Source organism: Malaclemys terrapin, chromosome 2, assembly GCF_027887155.1.
Source record: "Malaclemys terrapin pileata isolate rMalTer1 chromosome 2, rMalTer1.hap1, whole genome shotgun sequence".
NCBI classification, from domain to species: Eukaryota; Metazoa; Chordata; order Testudines; family Emydidae; genus Malaclemys; species Malaclemys terrapin.
The window spans coordinates 263,127,333-263,148,692 of NC_071506.1; the positions used below are offsets into that span (position 1 = coordinate 263,127,333).

Sequence of the window (21,360 nt, forward strand, 5' to 3'; positions counted from 1 at the left end):
CTCTACAATTCACTGAACCTGAGGATTCCTGAAGCAAAGAAACTGCAACCCATGGTTCCTGGGGCGTCCGAACTGACTGTTGCTTTCTGGGACCGCCTTCCCTCTTTCAGAGACATCCAGGCTGCCATTGGCTCTCCCCACCTTGAAAAAGCCCCACTGAGTACCTAGAATCAAGGCTAACTCCTGTATGGATTTCCACCAAGCTTACTGGCTGAAGTTTCTGATGGTTTATGCCAATCCTCAGTGGCTCCAGATTCCTCCAGGGCCAAAGCAACATGATGTTGCCATTAAGGGGCTAGAGAATCACCATATTGGTTCTGCTCCCCTGCCTCTCTGGCTTTAAGGGATTTTGCTTCTTTCTATGTCTCATGTTATGTGTTCATATTATTGTATGTAGTGTAGTTGTAGCCATGTGGGTCCCAGGATATTAAAGAGACAAGATGGGTGAGGTAATATCTTGTATTGGACCAATAAAAGACATTACTTCAGCCACCTTGTCTCCCTAAGGGGTTTACTTTCTCATTTTAAGATCATAATCTTGTAATCATTCCCAGACACTTAGGCCAAGATTTTCAAAACCAGACGCCTAAAGTTAGACTTCTAAGTCCGCATTAGACACAATGAGAGGTTCTTGCTGCTCAGCACTTTTGCAGAGCAGAGCACTTACTTAGGGGTATATCAGAATGGCCCCAATCCTGCAATTGCATACACACAGTCACATGTGTGCCTGTCTGCATGCAAACAGTTGCAGGATCCTGGGATCTTAGACTCTTAAAAATCACAACTTAGATTTGGAATCTCTTACTCAAGCCAGCTACTGTTTACTCACAAGAGTACTTCTGGGGCTACTTGTGTCAGTAAATATGTGCCAATGTGAGTAAGAGTCGCACAACCTAACACTTGGTCAAATTGATCTCCAAGATAATCCATGCAGTTTAGGAAATAAAGAGTTGCAATGACAAATAAAATGTTTATGATCATACCTAGTTTGCATAAGTAATCTATAGAACACTGTCAAGGTTGGTTAGCCACAAATTTAACCTTCCTTTTCCCCTTCCTTGTATCTCTTTGCAAAGGCTCTCTCATCATTTCCATATTTTTCTTTAAAGAAATGCTTCAATGCTTCCCCCCCCTTTTTTAAAGAGAAAATGGAAGAGCTTACAGTCGAAATGGCAGTGGCCCAGCTTTCATGACAAACTAGTACACATGCATGTGAGACAAAGGGATGGGGAAATTCAATAAGAAAGCAGATTTCATTTTCAAGCTTTCTAGGGGGTTACCTCGAATAACAGTAAGGGGAAAATATGTAAAGGAGTATGAAAAATACCATGGCGAAGTTGTTTTAGGGGTGGAGAAGAACCATGCACACTATCAGAATTCAAAGTAATAGTTATTCAATTTACAATTTTACTATAAGGCATCAATCGCTTGCATTAATAAATACACCACTGTATTTATAAAGGGCTATTAATATTATTTATTTGCATTACAGTAGTGTCTATAGACCCCATCCAAGATGAGGGTCCCATTATGCTAGACACTGTACAAATACATATTAAGAGATGGTTCCTTCTCCAATAAGCTTACAATCTAAATAGACAAGACAGACAAAGGTGAGGAGGGAAAACAGGGGCGGAACGTGTCTAAGGTCAGAGCCATAGCCAGGAATAGATCCCAGGGCTCATGAAAGCCTGCCTAGTTGCCACATCCACTGGACCACACTGCCTTTCTGAGTACAGCCCTCTAATGCAATGCTTCTCAAAGTCGGTCCGCTGCTTGTTCAGGGAAAGCCCCCGGTGGTCCAGGCCAGTTTGTTTACCTGCTGCATCCGCAAGTTCGGCCGATCGCGGCTCCCACTGGCTGTGGTTCGCTGCTCCAGGTGAATGGGGGCTGCAGAAAGTGGCATGGGCCGAAGGATGTGCTGGGCGTTCTTCCCGCAGCCCCTGTTGGCCTGGAGCAGCAAACCGCGGCCAGTGGGAGCCATGATTGGCCGAACCTGCGGACGCAGCAGGTAAACAAACCGGCCCAGACCGCCAGGCGCTTTCCCTAACAAGCGGCGGACTGGCTTTGAAAAGCACTGCTCTCATGCAGGGCCGCCCAGAGGGGGAAGCAAGTGGGGCAATTTGCCCCGGGCCCTGCAGGGGCCCCCACGAGAATATAGTATTCTATAGAATTGCAACTTTTTTTTATGGAAGGGGCCCCCGAAATTGTTTTTTCCCAGGCCCCCTGAATCCTTTGGGAGGCCCTGCTCTAATGGACAAAATGTAAACCTACACTATGCCTGGGCACTCAGACACAATCCATCCCTCAGCTCTGTAGTATAGAATGGGAGTACAGAGGCTGCACCATCCATTGCGGGCACCCATCCATCCATGGCACATACTAGTGTGCATGTTTGTTTGGGGGGCGGGGATGTGGTTGGCCTGGATGTGGGCTCTCTGAGACAAGTTAAACAGAGGGAGCTGTCTTGATGCATCCCTGAGTGCAAGGACAGACACTGTAATTGGCCTTTGTGTAGGGTGGCGCTCCTTGAATCATTCATTTCCGCCCTTTCCCCCCCACCCCACCCTAATGCACAACCTGTGCAAAGAGGAATAACTTGGCCTTACATTATCATTGTTATAACAGACTGTGTCAAGCATTTAGAAATGCCCCTATAACTCACAAATATTAGCCATCATATCTAAGGAGCCCAATTGTGCAACCTTATAGCTCACATGAGTACATTTTCAGTAGTGTAAGTGTTTACACAATTGGACCCTATATAAATGTCTGTAGCGTCTAGTCAATATATTTCTATACAGAGATCAGTTAATACTTTGTTTTAGTTATGTTACAGCAGAATAACCCTCATCACTAGCATGTTCATTCTCCTCAGGTCTTCAGCATAATACGGAACAAGTGGAAATCTTGTCAGCATGTGGTTTTCCTGCCCTTTCCTGGCATCTGTCAGATTTGTACTTATGTAGCAACCAGCAGCACATTATTGTTTCCAAGTAAGGGAAACGTCACATCTCTTTGACATTGCAAGATATGACCCACTGCTTTAATTAGCATTTTTACAGACTGCAATCTGAAATGACAGCAAATCTTCTGCATGTCCCCTCTCTCTATGTCAGTTGCAAATATAATTTAAAATCAGCTACTGAGCTATTGAGAATTAAATGCAATGTTACCTTAAATTGTGCCTGTATAATTTTACAGATATTTGTAAACTCTGAAATGTTCACTCTAACTTCCTTTCAGATTGAAAGCATAAAAATCAATTCCCCAAACTGTGCAAATATGAAGAAAAGGAAAAGCATAATTTGTTTTTGATACTGATGGGATATGCCCAGAAACCAAACATATTCATAATTCGCAGAACTTTAAGTAGCTTGCAAAATGTTCTACCACTTTACATCATTAACAAGATTGCATAAAGCAACATGAAAGACACGGCTGTACAGAAATGTAAATGAACATGTTTGCCCTTGGATGTTAGTTAGGTATGGGAGTCTGTGCAATGCTGCAACAATAGCAAACATCATGTTACCATTTCCCCATCCTTCAGAAGAAAATGTTACATCTCTATGACATTGAAATATTTGACCCTTTATTTTCCACTAGCCTACTGCTGAAAACTGTAATCTGAAACAAAAGCCTTCCACATTTCTATTTATCAGCACACCTTCTAGGGCTAGAACCTCAGTTGGTGCAAAGCAAGGTAGCTGGATGGGTTCAATGGAGCTAGGCTGATTCACACTAGGTTCTGCTCTCCACTTTTTTATTATTATTTTCCTTGACTCATTGTAGGCTCCAGAAATAAACCTGTGCCATCCAGAATGTTGCATCTCTTACTTTAGACAATGTTCTGATTATACCCATTTAAAATTTGTCTTCTGATAGCAAACAATTCCCCCCATAAACAAATTATGCAAGAACAGATGAAGAAAAGTGTAATGGTTTTGATCTCATTAGGGCATAGCCATTAGTGGGTGAGCAATTAAAAAAGTAATTGCATCACCCTGAATATACTTTTCTGACAGTCAGGAGGGGGTCATTTCCAATATCCATCAGCCTCTGTCGTTAGTGTTATCATTACTCATATTCTGCTGCGTGCCATGTGTTATGTCTTCTCTCCCTGGGGGCATCTAGCATGCCTTCAAGTTTCTAAATAACAAAGAAAAGGATCCATTATGGACTGGTGGCAACTGCATCCTGCTGAGGTGAAGAACATTTTTTTTAAAGATATTTAAAAGAAAAGGAAAATCTCTATAGTCTTGCTACCTAAAGTATCTTCTGCATATCATAGGTGTAGTAAGATGAGGCCCTGAAACATAAACCCTTGTATCAGAGGCCCGGTATGAGGCCTAAGGCCCGAACTAAAGTAATGGTCAAGACTTTGCTAACATAAAGCAAAGTTAAACTGTGAGCCAGAGGCAGGCCCTGCTCACAGAAGCTGGCAAGGAAAGGGCTGATGTTGCAAAAATACACATACCTAAAAGGTACCAGAACACTCGGATACTTGCACATTCCACACAGATAACAAGGAACAGGCTGACCCATCCTAAAGATGGGCAAAAGGGTAATATGATGGATAGAGTTGTTTTGTTCGAACCAACATGTACAAGGTGAGAGGTGGCACCTTACGATGTAGAGGGGTTGTACCTTGCTACGTAGAGGGGTGGCACCTCAATATGTCAGGAATGATTTGTAACTTGTTTGTACCTGTGCATAACAATACATCCCTGAGGCAATGTCTTTGTCTGGCCTAGGGGGCAGTGGAGAGTCCCACCACTGACTGAGCCGGTCCATTGTCAGGGGGCACATATTCGTAGTATGTCCTGTAGAGTCTGCGGGGAACTATTACTGTGCTTCGTTTAATAATAAACCTGACTGGGTGCCTTCGTACCTTATCAGAGTCTGTGGTCATTGGGGGTTCTCTCGGGGTTTGCTGTGACAGCCATCTGCAGAGCCGGGGCAGCACACAGAGGGAACACACGCATGCAGCCGACTGTTATCAACATTGAACAGAGCAGAGCACCACACCGGTGGCGTCTGACAGTAGGAAACAGGAATATCCACCGAAGCATTTATATTTAGTTCATCAGTAAGGATCTCTGAAATATACCTATCAGCTTTGTCAAATAGAATTGTTTAGTGTGAAAACTACCTCTAATCAATTACCTAGTTCATCCTCTGCCATTGTGGCAAAACCTATTTAATTACTCATAAACCATCCCTATTAGATGGATGTTGAGTGTAACTATGAACATCTGCAATAACCCTCCCTTGGCAGCTTATTCCATTGTCCAGCTATTCTAGTCACAAAGCTCACAGCTTTTCTTAATATTTAATCTAATATTTTTTAGGACAGAAGAGACAGAAACAAAATTACTCCCTACAGGGGTGTGGGAAAGATCCTCAGCTGGTATCAATTGCCATAGCTCCTTTAACCTGACAGGAGCTGCATTACACTAGCTGAGTATCATGCCCAGTCTTTCTATTTTCTTTAACTGGGAGTTCAATCAGACTCTTCATAAAGTGGCTAGTTTGCATTTTTTTTAAATCCATCTGCATATGGGAAACAGCATATCAAGGGATGCCATGTTTGTATTTGATTATAAACACGTTAGAAGAAGGAGACTATTTTGATCTGTGTTTTCTAACAGACTATGTGAGGGATTTGGAAAGCCTTCAAAATTGGCCTAACTCTACTTCCACTGAAGTCAATAGGAGTTCAGTGGAAGCAGAGTAAGTGTGTTGAGTGCTTTAGAAAATCCCAAACTATAATACTCTATGAATGCTTAAAAGACAAGCTTTTTTTACTGAATGCGTGAAATGATCTATAGCTTACATGGAAAAACATTCACAAAACATTAGGCGAACAAGTATCCCGCTAAATAACACTTGGTTGTAACCAGTCTGAGTGGGTAGTGAGAATATAACTCCAGACTGACTTTCCTGGAATGAGTTTTATCTGGAAAATCCATCCTTTGCCCTCTGCTGGTACAGACCACAGGACTGCTCCCACTGAAGTTAATGGAAGTTCTCTAATTGACTTCAGTGGAGAAAAGACTGGATCCATAGGACATGTTTACAAGCAAATAAGTTATTTGAGATTTCTTATTTACTTCATTTAAAGTGTTGTGTTTATTGCACTTTAATATGCAGTAATCATATAACACGCAATAACATTATATAAGCAATCCATACTATAGGTGTCAGACGCAGAAACACTTGTGCATTTGTTTCTTTGCAAAACTACTTCTTGTGTCAAAATTTAATTTCCCATTGAGCTGCTAACATGTGAGGGTCAGATCCTCAACTTAGGTAAACTTATGTAGCTCTGAAACTAATGGAGTTATGCTGATTTGCACTGGATGAGGATCTGCCTCATCGTCCTTTCAGCAATGTGACATTTATTAAATCTTGCAGTAAAACTGGGGCTCTGTGGTAGCCCAAGCAAAGCTGTACTACCTCCTGTATATTTCCATATAGAAATCTCATTTACTGTATTTATCACTTTAAAAGGATCATTCACAGGCTCTTATAAAGCTTTCTGCCCATTTAAAATAGTGGCAATGTGTCGGCAGCCTCTCTCTTCCACAGAACAAAAACTCAGTCCTGCGTCAATACAGCCTATGCCAACAGCACATTCAGCACTCTTGTTGAAACTTTTGATTGATATTTTTTCAATGAGTGGTGATGGGTGAACTTCAAAGGATTAGATTCATTTCTGATAATCCCACAGAAGTTCAGAGGTGTATCCAAAGCTGCTCCCTTCTCGCTGTCCCAAAGTTGCCCTGTCTTCCTGCTCCAGAACACAACTTGATGATTTCCGTTTCTTCTGAGCCCATCTCTCCATCCTCATAGTCTCCCAACCAGTTTCTTAATCTAGAATCAGTTCTCCTGCTTTATTCCTGGCCTTGGGCACTTGGAATGCACTTGCAGTTCCAGGTTGCTCCTGGCACTACACCCACCTGAGCATCACTAAATAATTGTTTCCGAATCCTTGAGGCTTCTCTCCTCCTTTAATCCCCCATTTTCACTTTCTCCAATTTCGAAGATTCACCAACCTTTTTAGTCCATCTCAGCATTTTGACTTATCTAGCAGTTTCTACTGGGCCATGTACTTATACTTATCCTGGGCCACATCTGTGCTTCTCCTGTTTGATGCATGAGAGTCTGATTTCAAGGGAGAATTAGGAGACTGACTTTTCAAAGCAGAGCACAATGGGTGCACTTGTAAAAATGCCCCCCATGAGCCTCACTTTTAGACACATGCAAATTGGATTTCTGGATGAGTGATCAGTAAATATGAGTGTTATTTATGCCCACATAAATGCCCATTTGCACGTGCAAATACAGTCTCATGCCGGCACAACAGATGGGTAGCCTTTGGTCTCCACTTTGAAAATTATGACAATAATTCAAAATTTTAAAAACCAAACCAATAAAACAGCTGTTCCAGCAGAAGCTGGCAACCTGCTGAGACTCCACAGGTGGGCACGTAGGGGCAGTGGATGCAATGAAAGGAAGGGGCTTTTGGACACAAGGTAGAGAAGTTGAGACTGGCCAAAGTTTTAAGTAGTTAGTGTTTGCCCTGATGCTTGGGCTGTTTCTGTTGTGTCCATGAGTCCACTAGTAATAAGGACTTAATAGTGACCGATCAAAAATGAGAAATGTTCTATTGCAGCCTCCAACAACAATGATAATTCGATATTTTAATATTTTTAACATGTTTCATGAAAATGATGCCTTCTCGCTAAGGTTTTAAGAAACCTCATATCTCCCCAATTTTGTTGAGTAGGTCTTAACTGCTTGAGATGCTAAATATGATTAGTTCTAAACGCCTGAGATTAGTAATAGTTTGGGTTTGGGATCTAGTAAGTATCTTTTCCTTAGCAGAATCTATCTTCACCTCTACACAGAGTGGATTGATCTGAATGGAAGTATATGTTTGTTACACTTGACTATACAAAGTACAAATGCCAGGACTGAAATGAACATCAACATTACACATCACTAGACAGCCATGAAAATGAACAGACTCTTTAATTATGGCGTGGATGTTCTCTCTGCTAAATTGCCGCCAGACGTAAGGTAAAACTAGCGCATATAGCACGTTCTACAGATGGATCTTGGGTTTGCTCAGCTCAGCCCAGCCAGCAGCTATTTTAAAGAGTGCCCAAAGCTGAAAGAACTTTTTAAACTTCAAAAGCCATCGACAAACACTAAAATAGACACATTTCTGTTGTGTTGTCAGTTACCAACAGACTAACCCAGCTTGTGGTGTTGTAAGTCAAAAGAAATGAAATCTGCAATACATAGTCATGCCCACCATGCATACATTTCCAAGCAGCCAACAGAGGAAGTCGATGGGATTGCTGACCAGCTTAAAGTTAGGTACATGCCTCAGTACCTCGACAGACTGGGGTTTTAGCTCCTAGCCTAAGAAGGGGACAATGTGAAGATGCACCACCCCATGAAGACAATCTTTCCCCAAAGAGAGCAACTGTGCGTGCAGCAAGACTGTGCAGCCTAAAAAACAGTGCTAGCTGCTCTCCCTGGTCTGTCTGATCTATCCAGAGCCCAGTGCCAAGGCACTGCTGGGCCACCATGCTCTGCCTCTCCAGCTACAGAGTGCTGGTCTCCCCAGAGTGCAGGAGGAGCAATTATTATAGGTCTCTGTATGTAATGCATATTTTCCCCTGTCTGTACTTGCATAGGAGATTGTCAGCCTGGCCCATTTATTTCTCCATATGCAATCAGATACAACACACACATGTAATCTTCCTTAAGAAGCATAGATACCTTTCAGGCCAAAAAAACGGGTGAAATCCTGTCCCTATTGAATCCAATAGCAAAACTCCGATTGACTTCAATGGGATCAGTATTTCACCCAAGAATATTTTTAAAGATTCCCTGCCCTGCCTCAATCAGGCACCTCCAGAAGTAAGCAAGTAACTTACACGCTGGACTTAAAAGTCATGAAAAAATATACCAATAAGGTTGGAAAAATGAAAATCAGCTTTGATATACATTTTAGCCAATTTAAAGATACTCAGATATTTTGTAAAGAAATGATACTATTCTACCACCAAGCCCCCTTTCATTTATCTGTTTATTACCTGTCGCATTATGTGGACTGTGAACTGTCTGAGGCAGTGGCGGATTAGCTACTGGGCCTCCAGGGCCCGTGCCCAGGGGCCCCAGCCAAATGGGGAGCCCCCCAAAAAATCTGCCACCAGGCAGGCAAGATGGGGGAAGCCCCCATGCTCCGACCCCACTCCACAGCAGCAGCGCACGGTGGGCAGGGTGGGAGAAGCCTCAGTGGCCCCCGACCCCACCCCAGGCAGAAGCCATGGGACCGCAGGGGAAGCCCCAGCACCTGGACCCCCGCTGAGGCCCTGGGACTGGAGGAGCTCTCACTCCCCACTGCAGCCTCAGGACCAAGTGCAGGGACAGAGCTTCTCTGGTCTTGGGGCCGCAGTGCGGCGGGGGGGGCAGAAAAGAGCAAAAGGGGTGGGGGCTGGGTGGGGACCCTGGGTGGAACAGGGGCCTCCCGGGGAAGGGGCAGAAAGAGGTGGGAATATGAACAGGGCTGCAGGTGGAACAGGGGTGGGGCCGCAGGCAGAAGGGTTGCGGAGGGGCACCCCACTTGCTCTGGCCAAGGGCCCCAGGAAACCTTAATCCACCTCTGGTTCTGAGGCAGGGATAATCTTTGTCTTTGTGCATACAATATGCATTTCATACAATACAGCCCTGATGTGTGCTTTTCTCAAGCACTACCTAACAGAAATAAAGCAGCAATAATTGCTACAATGTGCTGTTGCTCTTTTTCTACCTGATGCCAACCGCGATGTTGTTTCTTCTTCGTTGGATGCAAACAGAAATGGCTTCCAGCAATTTCTAGGAAGTTGTAGAGCGCTCACATCACAAAGGGACTCTTAGCTCAACTAAATCTTCCCAGGCTAGTTTGAACAGTTAGGTTGCCCAGGCTACTTGAACTAGTAGCAGTGCTACTGGATACAATCACAAAATGGCTGCAGATAGGTTGCTACTCCTTGTTTCCAAACCCCATAAGCTTTCCTGCTGAAGGGTATGTGTGGGAAGTTATTGTCAGATAGTTTGGTGTATTTATTGTCTCTGTTAAAGTACTAGCTAGTTAATTTAATGTAATTTTGTTGCATCTGGGCTTTGTTATGCTGCTGGATGTTTTTTTATAATGGATTGTTATTTTAAATAATTGTTACAGCATCTAGAGCTGGGGATCGACATCTCGTTTATATTTTCTTCATAGATTTTGGAGCCAGAAGGGACCATTATGCTATAACCTACTTAAGAGGCCTTAGACTTTCGCCCAGCGATTCCTACATCTAGCCCAACAGCTTGTAGCTGAATGACAGCTTTCATTTCAGAAAGCCTTCCAATCTTAACTAAGAAGTTACAATATAAATCAAAAGAAATCAAATAATAGGAAACTAAATAATTAACATGTAGAACTGATCTTTCATTGTTTAGTATTTTGTTTAGGCGCACTGGAGAGACATCACTTTTTATTAGAACTCTTATTTGTTGATTCTGACTCACAGCAAGGGAGTTCTGTGTCTAATGCTTGGAGTGGGTCAGGAGTCTGCAGGGGAAACAAATGGCTGAGATCAATGCAAATGACAGTACTGGAGTCTGCTAAATATAAAAATTTACATGGAAAAGCTACATTAAAATAACATTATTTTTGCTATGTTATGCACTCAGAATTTAGGAAATGCCAGAATTTAGGCTGCCTGTGGAACTTTAATTTGCCCCCCTTGCATTGATGCTTTATGATACAGTCTTTAATTATATAGTCACATAGATATACACACACCAGAAAATACTATGAGAGCAGTAGTAGGTTGTCATCCTTTATGTGGACCAAGTACTAGAGGGGGATGAGATGCACACTTTGCCAGTGAGTTTGCACAGATATTTCTTGACCGCAAAGGCATGCTGAAACTCTAGAATCTTGGGCTTAATTTCAGGTTCTAGAGGGGAGCGAGCAGTGGTGGCTATAAATCCTTTTGCCTCTGTTCTCCCAAGCCTAAACCCTTCTGCTTGTGTCCCTACATCCTGTTCCTATGCCAGTCCTGTCTCTCCCCACCCCAGCTCCTCACCCCAGTTCCCTCACCTGATCATTCCCAGTCTCCATATCACAGTCCCAGTTTCCCCCTCCAAGCTCCTGATTTACACCTCAGTCTTTCTCCTACACCCCTGTTCCCAAACCTTCCCTCCCTCCCTTGTCTCAGTTTTTCCCCCAGGATCCTGGCCCAGTCTCCTCCTCCCTCCTTGACTCCCAGTTCAGGATCCAGAATCCCACCCAGCTCACAGTCCCAGTCTTCCCTCAGGGGTCTTGCGCAAATCTATTTCCTTCATCCCCTGAGTCCAGCTCTTGCCCCCACTGCATTTCAATCAGGCTGTTTCCCCCTCCTTCGCCATGTGGTCTGGGTGCCAACAGGGGGAATATGAGAGCACAGGAAAGACATTATCCCTGCTCCGTTTCTGTGCCCAGTTCTACCGTGGCCTTTTACAATCAGGAGGCAAAATTGCAGGGAGACTCCAGTTTGGCCCATACAACACCAGACCGGAGCATGTGCAGTTCAGAGAGAAACTTCAGAGAGCTTACCTGCCAAACTTTAACATGTCTCTACTGAGCATGTGCAAACTGAGATTTTTCAGAGTCTTATAACTTGGCCAAATTTGACCAAATGTTCACAGGGAACAGCCAGAGATATGTCCCTGCCACAAAGGCAACCCCTGAAGGCAAATTTCAAGTCCTTCCTCCAAAGTATACATTAGCTCTTCTGAATGAAAATGTTAAGGAAAATATAGGCAAAACAAATTATTTTTCCCTAACCTCATCCTGAACAATGGCTGAACTGATTTTGCTGAAACTTTTCAAACAAATTAAGCCTGAAGGAGACACACAGTATGGAAAATTTCAGCCCAAGCTGTAAACTTGGCAAAGTTTTAAGCAACTGAAAACAGGATTTTATAACAGAAGCCTTATTATGTCAGGCAACCTTAAATAAGGCAGTAGTAACTAGTTCCACCTAAATTAACTTAGGCATCACTACAATATTTGATCTGTATCAAAATTCGAAATGCAAGACCCCCTCCCCACGCAACCCCTTTGCATTTCTTGGAATAAATAGCAAATGAGAATAGGCATTCATTTCATGGGATGGGGAGCAGAGGCCAAGTGGAGGCAAGCCTGGGAGGATTTACTGATGTGTGACAGAGACTTCTGCTGATAGTGAGAGCTAAAGCCTATTTTATTTATTCCCTGCTGTTCTCTGCTGACTAGCGGTTTAACCAACACAAACCCAAAGGCTTGCAAAATTCCATGCTGTCAGCAGACTTCTATACTGGCCTCACCTGAGAATCCGTCTGTTGTTTTCAGTTGCACCTTCTGGCAATTGTTAGAATTTGCAGCCCTTTGGCCAAAATAGATTTTCGAACATTGTATTTTGTATTTATTTTTTTAACTTCCCTATTGACACGGGGCTTTGTGCTGAAGGCCATTGTTTATTGCAGAGAGCACCAGTCCTTTTGGGCCTATGAGCTTGCTCAGTTTTAAGTAATATTTACAGAATAACCATTTCCAAAAATAAGAGCATTAGGGACATAATTAAAACTGAGTAAATAGTTTGCAATGAATAATTTCATTGACAGATATACCATTCGTGATCAGATGTTCATATGTATTTATTTAATAGAAAATAGTGGATATTAATTAAATTACTGTAGAGCCTACTGACCCCAACCGAAATTAGGACACATTGTTCAAGCATGGTAAAGACACACACAGTAGTATTAGGTCCCTGACTGAAGAACTTGCAGTCTCAACTGACAAGATAGGGAAAAGGTGGGAGGAAAAACAGAGGCCCAGAGAGGGGAAATAACTTGTCTAAGATCACAAATCAAATCAGTGAGAACTACAAATGGAATCCACATCTTCTGGCTCCTCATCCAGAACCTTAGCCAATGGACCAGACCAGTACTAGCAGAACAATTGAGTGCATGCTGAGGTTACATTTGATTTTCTTAATATCACAATTGCACATGCAACTTGGTACTATTTTCAAAGAGTGTGGTCAGATCCCTATCAGGTTCCTTTCTTTAACTACCTCTGTTCAAGAAGCCTAGTGAAGGGTTTTAGGAACCCTGTCCCCCTGTTATGTCAAGCATAGTCTCATCCAATGTAAAATATACCATACCACAGCTGGGGTGAGAAATAAAGCATGTGAGCTTAACATTTGCTTTCTGAGAACATTCATGAGAACAAACCTTAAATACTTTCTTGTTTCACAATAATCAAACACACAAGATATGAGTGGTGCCAAAGCCAATTTATTCTTAAATTTGAGCAACTATGGAAAAAATGGGAAAAAAATATGTTGCAGTATTCACCCAGCCCTCAACATAATCTACACTGTTAAAACCATTTATAAGAACATAAGAGTGGCCATACTAGGTCAGGCCAATGGTCTATCTAGCCCAGTATCTTGTCTTCCGACAGTGGCCAATGCCAGGTGCTTCAGGGGGAAGAAACAGAAAAGGTTATCATCAAGTGATCCATCCCATCACCCATTCCTAGTTTCTGGCAAACAGAGGCTAGGGACACTTCAGAGCATGGTTTTGCATCCCTGCCCATCCTGGCTAATAACCACTGATGGACCTATCCTCCATGAACTTATCTAGTTCTTTTTTGAACCCCGTTATAGTCTTGGCCTTCACAACATCCGCTGGCAAGGAGCTGCACAGGCTGACTATTCTGAAATTTCAGACCGAAGAAAGATGTGGGTGTCCCCTACTAAAAATAGACAACTAGAACTCTGCAAAAACACTGGCTCCTATTAATGGATATTTGACTTACATAAACAATGGAAACAACTCTTATTTCCATAGCTATATTCTCTGTGGCTTATCTTGCATGTGGTCTCCAATGACAGAGCCATTTTTTTAATGGGTACTGTATTAGCAACAGGGTGAGTTTACTGGTGTTGAATGTAAATATACAAATAGGTTTTCATTCTGTGCATAGGGAAACCTCACTGGGACTATATGACCTGGGTATAAACCTTAAAGGGGAAATTGCCTGTTGTCTTCTTCAATAACATATTAAAGCTAGCTGGAAGTACTTGATCACAGGAGGAAAATAAATGGAATCTGCATGACTGGGGATGACAACATATGATCTCGTTTCTCAATCATCCTTTTCATAATGTGCTATTTACATTAGAGAAAATGGCATTAAAAAGGAAGTATTAGCTGACCCAACAACAATTTCCAATGCAATAATGGTGAGAAATATTGTTGCCCTTCCTGCAAGTGGTAGCAAATGTCAGGACCTTACAAGTTGGCTTCACATTAGAGGAGAAATCAGTGGCACGCCATCTGGGTATAGTCTTAGTCTAACTTGTTTACTCATATACACCAGGCCTGGAACAGAAAAGGTCACACATGAAATGCAACCAATCGTCTTTCAAGGATTTCAGTCTAAAGCAAAGTCCAGTTTCCAGGAAGCAACTCTGCCCCCAGGAATTGACTCTTGTTGACTAATGCAGCAAGCAAACTCCCTTGCTGCTTGCCATAGTTCCCCCAAAGAACAAACATCATCAAACTAAGAACAACATAGCATTTTCTTCCAAGACTACAAACTTGTCTGTACGCTAAGAAAAAGAACTTGCAAAATATGTGTAACATCACCATCTTGCAATCCCTGGTCTACATGAAACTATCACAGGTTTTAGTAGCAACACTGTACTTTACTGAAGAGTCCCACTACCCAGGCCCATTGGCATAAATTAATACAGAAAGGCTTAGAGATGTTAAACCACACTAAACAGCAAAACATATGAGATTACTACAAAGCTTTATATAAATGTTTAAAAAAATGTTAAGGGTGTAAAGTCAAGAACCAAAAGGTTAGGAAACATCAGAATTGAGGTTGCTCATGCAAACTTAATTCTGCCCCCCTGTGTGTAGGAATTACAATACAGTCTTTCATTACATCAGGGGTGTCAAACTCAATTGCACAGGGGGCCAAAACTCAAAACTCGCGGGCCGAACAGTATAACCATTTATTTAACAGACTAAATATTTATGTTTTTTAACCATTAATATGAACCAAAATACAGGATATCATTCCAAAATAAATACATTTCAACTTAAAATATTTTGCTCTTCATAAAAAAATATCCTGTCAATACAATACATTCAAAATCTGTACATGCTGGAATATTAAAAAATCTGAAAATATAAATAAAAAATTGAATTTAAAGCAAAAGTATAATCATAACATTCCATTTTCTTGTCCTATTTAGTCAGAGCCTGATACTTGGAGTCTTTTCTTTGCAACAAGTTCGTTTATGTTTGGGGTTAGGTTCTGTGTTGTGAAGATTCTCAGGATCGATTGCAGGTGTTCATCAGTGAGGCGACTCCTGTGTGACGTTTTGTTAATTTTCATCACAGAGAACAGCTGCTCGCACAGATATGTGCTGCCAAACATGGACAGGATTCGAGCCGCATGTTGGCGGAGCTGCGGCATCGCTTCAGGAATGAAGCGAGTGAACTGTGCTGGCCCTGCAGTGTCGTACTTTGCCTTCAGTGTCCCGTTACATTGCAGTTCTATCAGCTCCATCTGCATTTCTACAGGTGCGGTTACCACATCGACTGCAAATGGGTTGCGAAGCAGCTCGAAGTTACTTTTCTGTGCCTCAAAGTCACTGAAGCGCCGTGCGAACTCAGTGCGCAGCGCGCTGAGTTTTTCAGCAAAGGTGGCATTTGGGAAAACTGTGGCACTTTCTTGGTTCCGTATTACTTGGCAACAGGGAAAGTGAGACAAGTTGCATTGGTGCATTTGTGTCTCCCATAAGCGCAGCTTCACTTGAAATGCCTTCACTGCATCATGCATATCGGTTATTATGTGCTCCCGTCCCTGGAGTTGAAGGTTTAAAGCGCTAAGATGCGACGTTATGTCAGCCAGGAACGCCAACTCACATTTCCACTTTTCATCCCGCAGAACTGTGCAGTCTTTCCCCTTACTGTCCATGAACTGGCAGATTTCCTCTCGCAGCTCAAAGTGTCTTTTGAGAACTTTTCCCCGACTTAGCCACCGGACCTCCGTATGATATGGCATATCGCCAAACTCGCTATCTATTTCCCGCAGAAAAGACTGGAATTGGCGGTGATTTAAACCGTGGGCTCTGATAAAGTTGACGGTTTGTGTTACAGTGTTCATCACATGATCCATTTTTAGGACTTTAGCACTCAGCGATTCCTGGTGTATGATGCAGTGATACACTGTCAACTCACCGGCACAGTTCTCCTCCCGCATCTTTGAGCGCATCCTTCCCACCAGTCCATTTTTTTCACCACACATAGCAGGTGCGCCATCTGTTGTAAGTCCAACGAGTTTTTCCCACGGCAGTTTCATGTCGGTTACACTTTGAAATACATTTCCAAAGATGTCTTCTCCTTTCGTTGTCCCGTGCATCGATTTAATGTCCAGTATTTCCTCTGTTACGCACAAATTGGAATCCACACCACGGATAAATATCGCCAGCTGTGCAGTGTCAGTCGCGTCAGTAGTTTCATCCACGGCAAGGGAGTATGCAACAAAATCTTTTGCTCTTTCAATCAACTGTGTTTTCAAATCAGTCGCCATCTCACAAACCCGATTAGCAACAGTGTTTCTGCTGAGGCTTACATTTGCAAACGCTCGCGTTTTATCTGGACAAAGGACGTCGCACACTTTCATCATACAATTCTTTACGAATTCCCCCTCGGTAAACGGCCGTCCTGATTTGGCGATCTCTTCGGCCACAATGAAACTTGCTTTCACAGCAGCTTCACTTTGTGATTTTGCTTTGGTGAAAAACGTCTGCTGGGATGTCAAATTCTTCTTCAACTCCTCTACCTTTTGTAGCTTCTGTCCTGCGCTCAGGTTTTTGAATTTGTTCTCATGTTTCGTCTCGTAGTGCCGTCTTAGGTTATACTCCTTCATTACAGCGATATTACTCCCGCAAAGGAGACACACTGGTTTACCTGCAATTTCAGTAAACATATACTCATTCTCCCACCGGCTTTGAAAGCCTCGGTTTTCAGAATCAATTTTTCTCTTGACCATTGTTGGGGTCTAGCTTTGATTTGAGATTAGCGTTGTATACATCAACAGACCGCGAACTTGAACCGCGGCTTGCCGTTGGCGGCAATTGCACTGCATCATGGGATTTGTAGTGTGTGTTATTGGGGCGTCATATCACAGGGCCATTAAAAACAGATATATAAAACGATTTCGCGGGCCGGATATAATTGTATGGCGGGCCGGATGTGGCCCGCGGGCCTTGAGTTTGACACATGTGCATTACATGATCACGTCCTGTTTTTTCCCCCCCAAAGTATCCCTGTCTCATTCTCTGCTCTTTGCTCTCAGTTCAGTACTCACAGTAGCCCAAAGAAGTCAGAGGAGCAATTGCAAGAAAAGTCCTGCTCAACTCCAGGTCGAAAGCATGCTCAGTGGCTCTGTGGCGCTAAAGCATTCATAGTGGCTGACCCACAGTTCTCTGGGGATGGCACATGATCCATGCACATTAAATGTTTGGAAAATTTGCTGACACACTCTAAAACCTCTACTGAGCATGTGCAAATGGTCATTTTCAGAACAAAAATGGGGGAGGGGTTTTTTATTGGGCACAGCAAAAGGCAATGATAGAGCTCTGTGCCAAATTTAAAGTCCCGCTCCAAGGCATAGAAGCACTAGAGTTTCTGAAGAAAATGGTTGTAAAAAACTTTTAACATGGTTTCACGCTGCCTGGAGTGGCAACCGAGAGTGCCAACCTCAGACAGACTGTCAAAAAGCAGGGTAGAGACCTGTAACGAGGCGAAGACTCACCGGCAAGGCGCCTCCTGCTGGTCGTCCTGGGAATTAGCTCTTGTCCAGCCTGGAGTGCCCTCTGCTTGCCGATGTTTCACTTGCCTCAGGCCCCGTGTCCCTCCCTGACTCTGGTGCCCTTTATCCTGGGGTTCTGACTCAGCAGTACCTACCACTCCCTGGGTTTCCCCTCCCAGGGGAACCCCCAACCCTCTAAACCCACCTTGCCTCAGTGGCTACTGCCAGTCGGCATCTAGCCCCCTCTCACTGGGGCAAACTGCAGTCTGTAAAGGCCACTCATCACTGGCAAGAGGGTCAGACCAGCTGCCTCTGCCTAAGCCTGGGCTGCACCTCTGCAACTCCAGTACCTGCTTTGACCTTTAGCAAGCCCCACAGCCTGGGGATTTACCAGGCTGGAGCTCCCCAGTGCCTCTTGCCTTTCCCCAGCACTGCTCTACTCCCGGTACCCTGAGTTCCCAGGCAGCCTGGTCCTTCTCTCTCCACAGCTAGAGAGAGAGTTTTTTCCTTCTGGCCCTGCAGCCCTTTTATAGGGCCCAGCCTGGCCCCTGATTGGCTGACTCTCAGCCCCAGCCCTTTCCAAGGGCTGGCTTTTAACCGTGGCTGAGCCGGAGCGGGGTGACTGCCCCACTACACACACACACCCTCAAGATCCCCACCCCTTGGGGTAGGAGGGTCTCCTCGCCTGGACCAATCACACATGTGCCTCTAGAGCCACTCGTTTCTTTTCTGTCTCCTCGTCTACGACGGATGCATACTCTTTAGTGAGGTCCATGGCATTTGCTTCGGCCTTGCAGTGCGCCTGCTCTGAAGCCTCCAGCCACACACGCAGGCTAGAGTCCCTGGGGCCCTCTTCCTTCAGGGTCTGGGTTCCTACTGCAACCTGCTCCACAACAGCCTGGGTCCCGGCCTCTTGCTGGGCACACTCTGTCCCAGTCTCTTTTTCTGCCATCCCCTGTGGGTGGCTCTCGGGCAGGTCTACTGCCATTATTACAGCACCCACCCAGCCAGTCCTTGACCTGTTTGGGTCCTCAGGCCCCTCCACCTGAGTTCCTCCGAGGGGGTAGTTCCTCTTTATGTGGCCCCATTAGTGGCAGGCAAAGCAGGCTCACCGCCCCTTTGCTGCCTTGGGCCCCGGCTTCTTCTGTTGGTCCTTCTCAGGAACAGCCCTCCCTGGATTGCCCTGGGTCGGGCTCCTTAAGGCAGGACACTCCCTCCATAGGTGCCCCCATTGCCCACAGGCTCAACACCTTCGTTGCCTCCTGACTTCCCTCGCCAGGTGGCCTCTCATAGGGGCTTGTCCCTTCTATTCTGGATGAGGCTCCCTGCCCCCATCCCCATCCCAATAGGGACAATCCACCCTTACATGTCCCCATCTTCCACAGGCATAACAAACCCTATGCTCCCCCACCGGCCTCCTGGCCCAGGCACTGGACTTCTCCCACCGGTCTTGGCAGTCTCTCTGGAACTCCCTCCACAGGAGTTTCACCAGGGCCCACTGCACCTCTCTCACCTGCCCCAACTGGGCCTGCAAGGTCCACTGTACCTCCCACTGTCTCTCCTGGTTCTCTAGGACCACACGGAGCAAGGTCTCATGCCTCTCCTGTGTTTCTTCAGTCCCCTACTGTCAGGGCCCTGGCACCGGAGACCAGCTAGGGACGGCACAAGAGCCTTCAGCAATGAAAACCTCTGTATATGTTGGGTCCATTGTTCCCTCCTCTTCTAGGCAATAGTCCCAGTCCTATCCCTGCCCCTTGTATCAGGGGTGACCGTCTATGCCTGCATTCTCCACCACGTGTCGCGAAGCAAAGACTCACTGGTGGAGTGCCTCCTGCTTGTCATCCTGGGAATTAGTTCTTGTCCAGCCCGGAGTGCCCTCTGCTTGCCGATGTCTCGCTTGCCTCAGGCCCTGTGTCCCTCCTGCCCAGCCTGGCCCTGATTGGCTGCCTCTCAGCCTTTTCCAATTGGCTCTCAGCCCCAGTCCTCTCCAAGAGCTGATTTTAACCCTTGCTGAGCCGGAGCGGGATGACTGCCCCACTACAAGACCCCAAACTGTATGTGTGTTATATAATTAGATGTTACCAACCCAGTAACAAATGTGAACTTCCAAAACACAATAATAGTCTTACCATGGAGTCACAGACAGTTCCCTGGGATGTTCCAGTCTATTTTGCTCCCCAGGCAACCTGGACTATGTGCTAGATGGTCACTTTACACCAAAAATCACAACAATATTCAGGTTACTCCCGGTCCCAAAAGACAAGTCACTTAGCCCAGGTCATTTGCACTCTGATCTCAAACCCAATTCTGTCGCCAATCCTGTAATAAACTAATTAAAGATGTAATTACTAAGGAAAGAAATGAGAGTTATTTGCAAGGTTAAAACAGGAAACACACACAAAAATGAGTTACAATCTTAGATTTAAAAAGGTCATATAAGCTTCTATAATAAGCAGCTCTATATGTTCTTTAGGGATGACCCAGCCCAAGCAGCATGGGGATCTCTTGCTTATGTTTAGGAATCTTTGCCCCTCAGAGTCCAAACAGCATAAAGAAACCCAGTTTCTCTGTGTCAAAGATTTTTATGCCCTTTCCCCCAGAATCCAAGTTGATGGGATATGTTTATGTGTAGGTCACCCCTTCCTGGAGGGAGTAAGGAATGCAATCAACAAGGTCTCCATCCTTTGATGCTACACAATGCCTCATTTGCCTTCAGCAGGCCATCCCATGTGCAGGACAAGCACTTTGTCTTAATTAATTCATTTTTTTTTCTGTTTGGTGAGTACCAAACTCCCAGTAGGCACATCTCTGCATCCTTAGCCATGAAAATACTTTTCAAAATCTGGTCCTAAGTGACTTTCTGAAGGTGGGACAGGTCCACAGCAAAACCAGAAATTGATACCCGATCTCCTATGGCTGTGCCTAGGATGCTAAGCACAAGACCAGCCATCTCCTTTTTCATATTAGCCTATATGAAACCTACCAGAGAGGCTTACAATGCAAACACTCAATATAACTTTATATCATGGGATACAGACATTATAACTAGAATTAATAAATGCAGAATTCCATAAAGTCAAAACACATTCTTATAACACTAATATCTATTTTAACTATATTAACCCACAGGAAGATCTGACTGGCTTTAGGCTATACGTTTATCAGTATTCAGTGAGGCTCTGAGCCTTAGCATGAACTAGCACCTACTCTCCCAGCATCACACATGAAAAAAAAGTGTGTTTCTTCTCACCTCATTTTCAGAAATGGTGCACTGTTTTTGCCGAAACTTTTTTTTTTTTTAAAGCTTCCTCCAGAAGCAGACATCTGTTGTAGAAAATTTCAACCCAAAAGACTGAAGTCTGGTAAAATTATAAGCAACAGAAAACAGGGTCTTATAAGGGAAAATGTTATGCAACTGACTGCAGCACTACTGGCTTGTC

At 44.2% G+C, this 21,360-nt stretch overlaps 1 protein-coding gene across 1 annotated transcript; it reads right to left on the minus strand.

The window, feature by feature from the left end:
- Window positions 1-15,328: 15,328 nt before the first annotated feature.
- On the minus strand, window positions 15,329-17,158 carry LOC128831948 (general transcription factor II-I repeat domain-containing protein 2A-like). Its single transcript, XM_054018907.1, has one exon. It carries the CDS (start codon window positions 17,156-17,158, stop codon window positions 15,350-15,352), a length of 1,809 nt encoding a protein of 602 aa, XP_053874882.1. The 3' UTR covers window positions 15,329-15,349.
- Window positions 17,159-21,360: the final 4,202 nt, after the last annotated feature.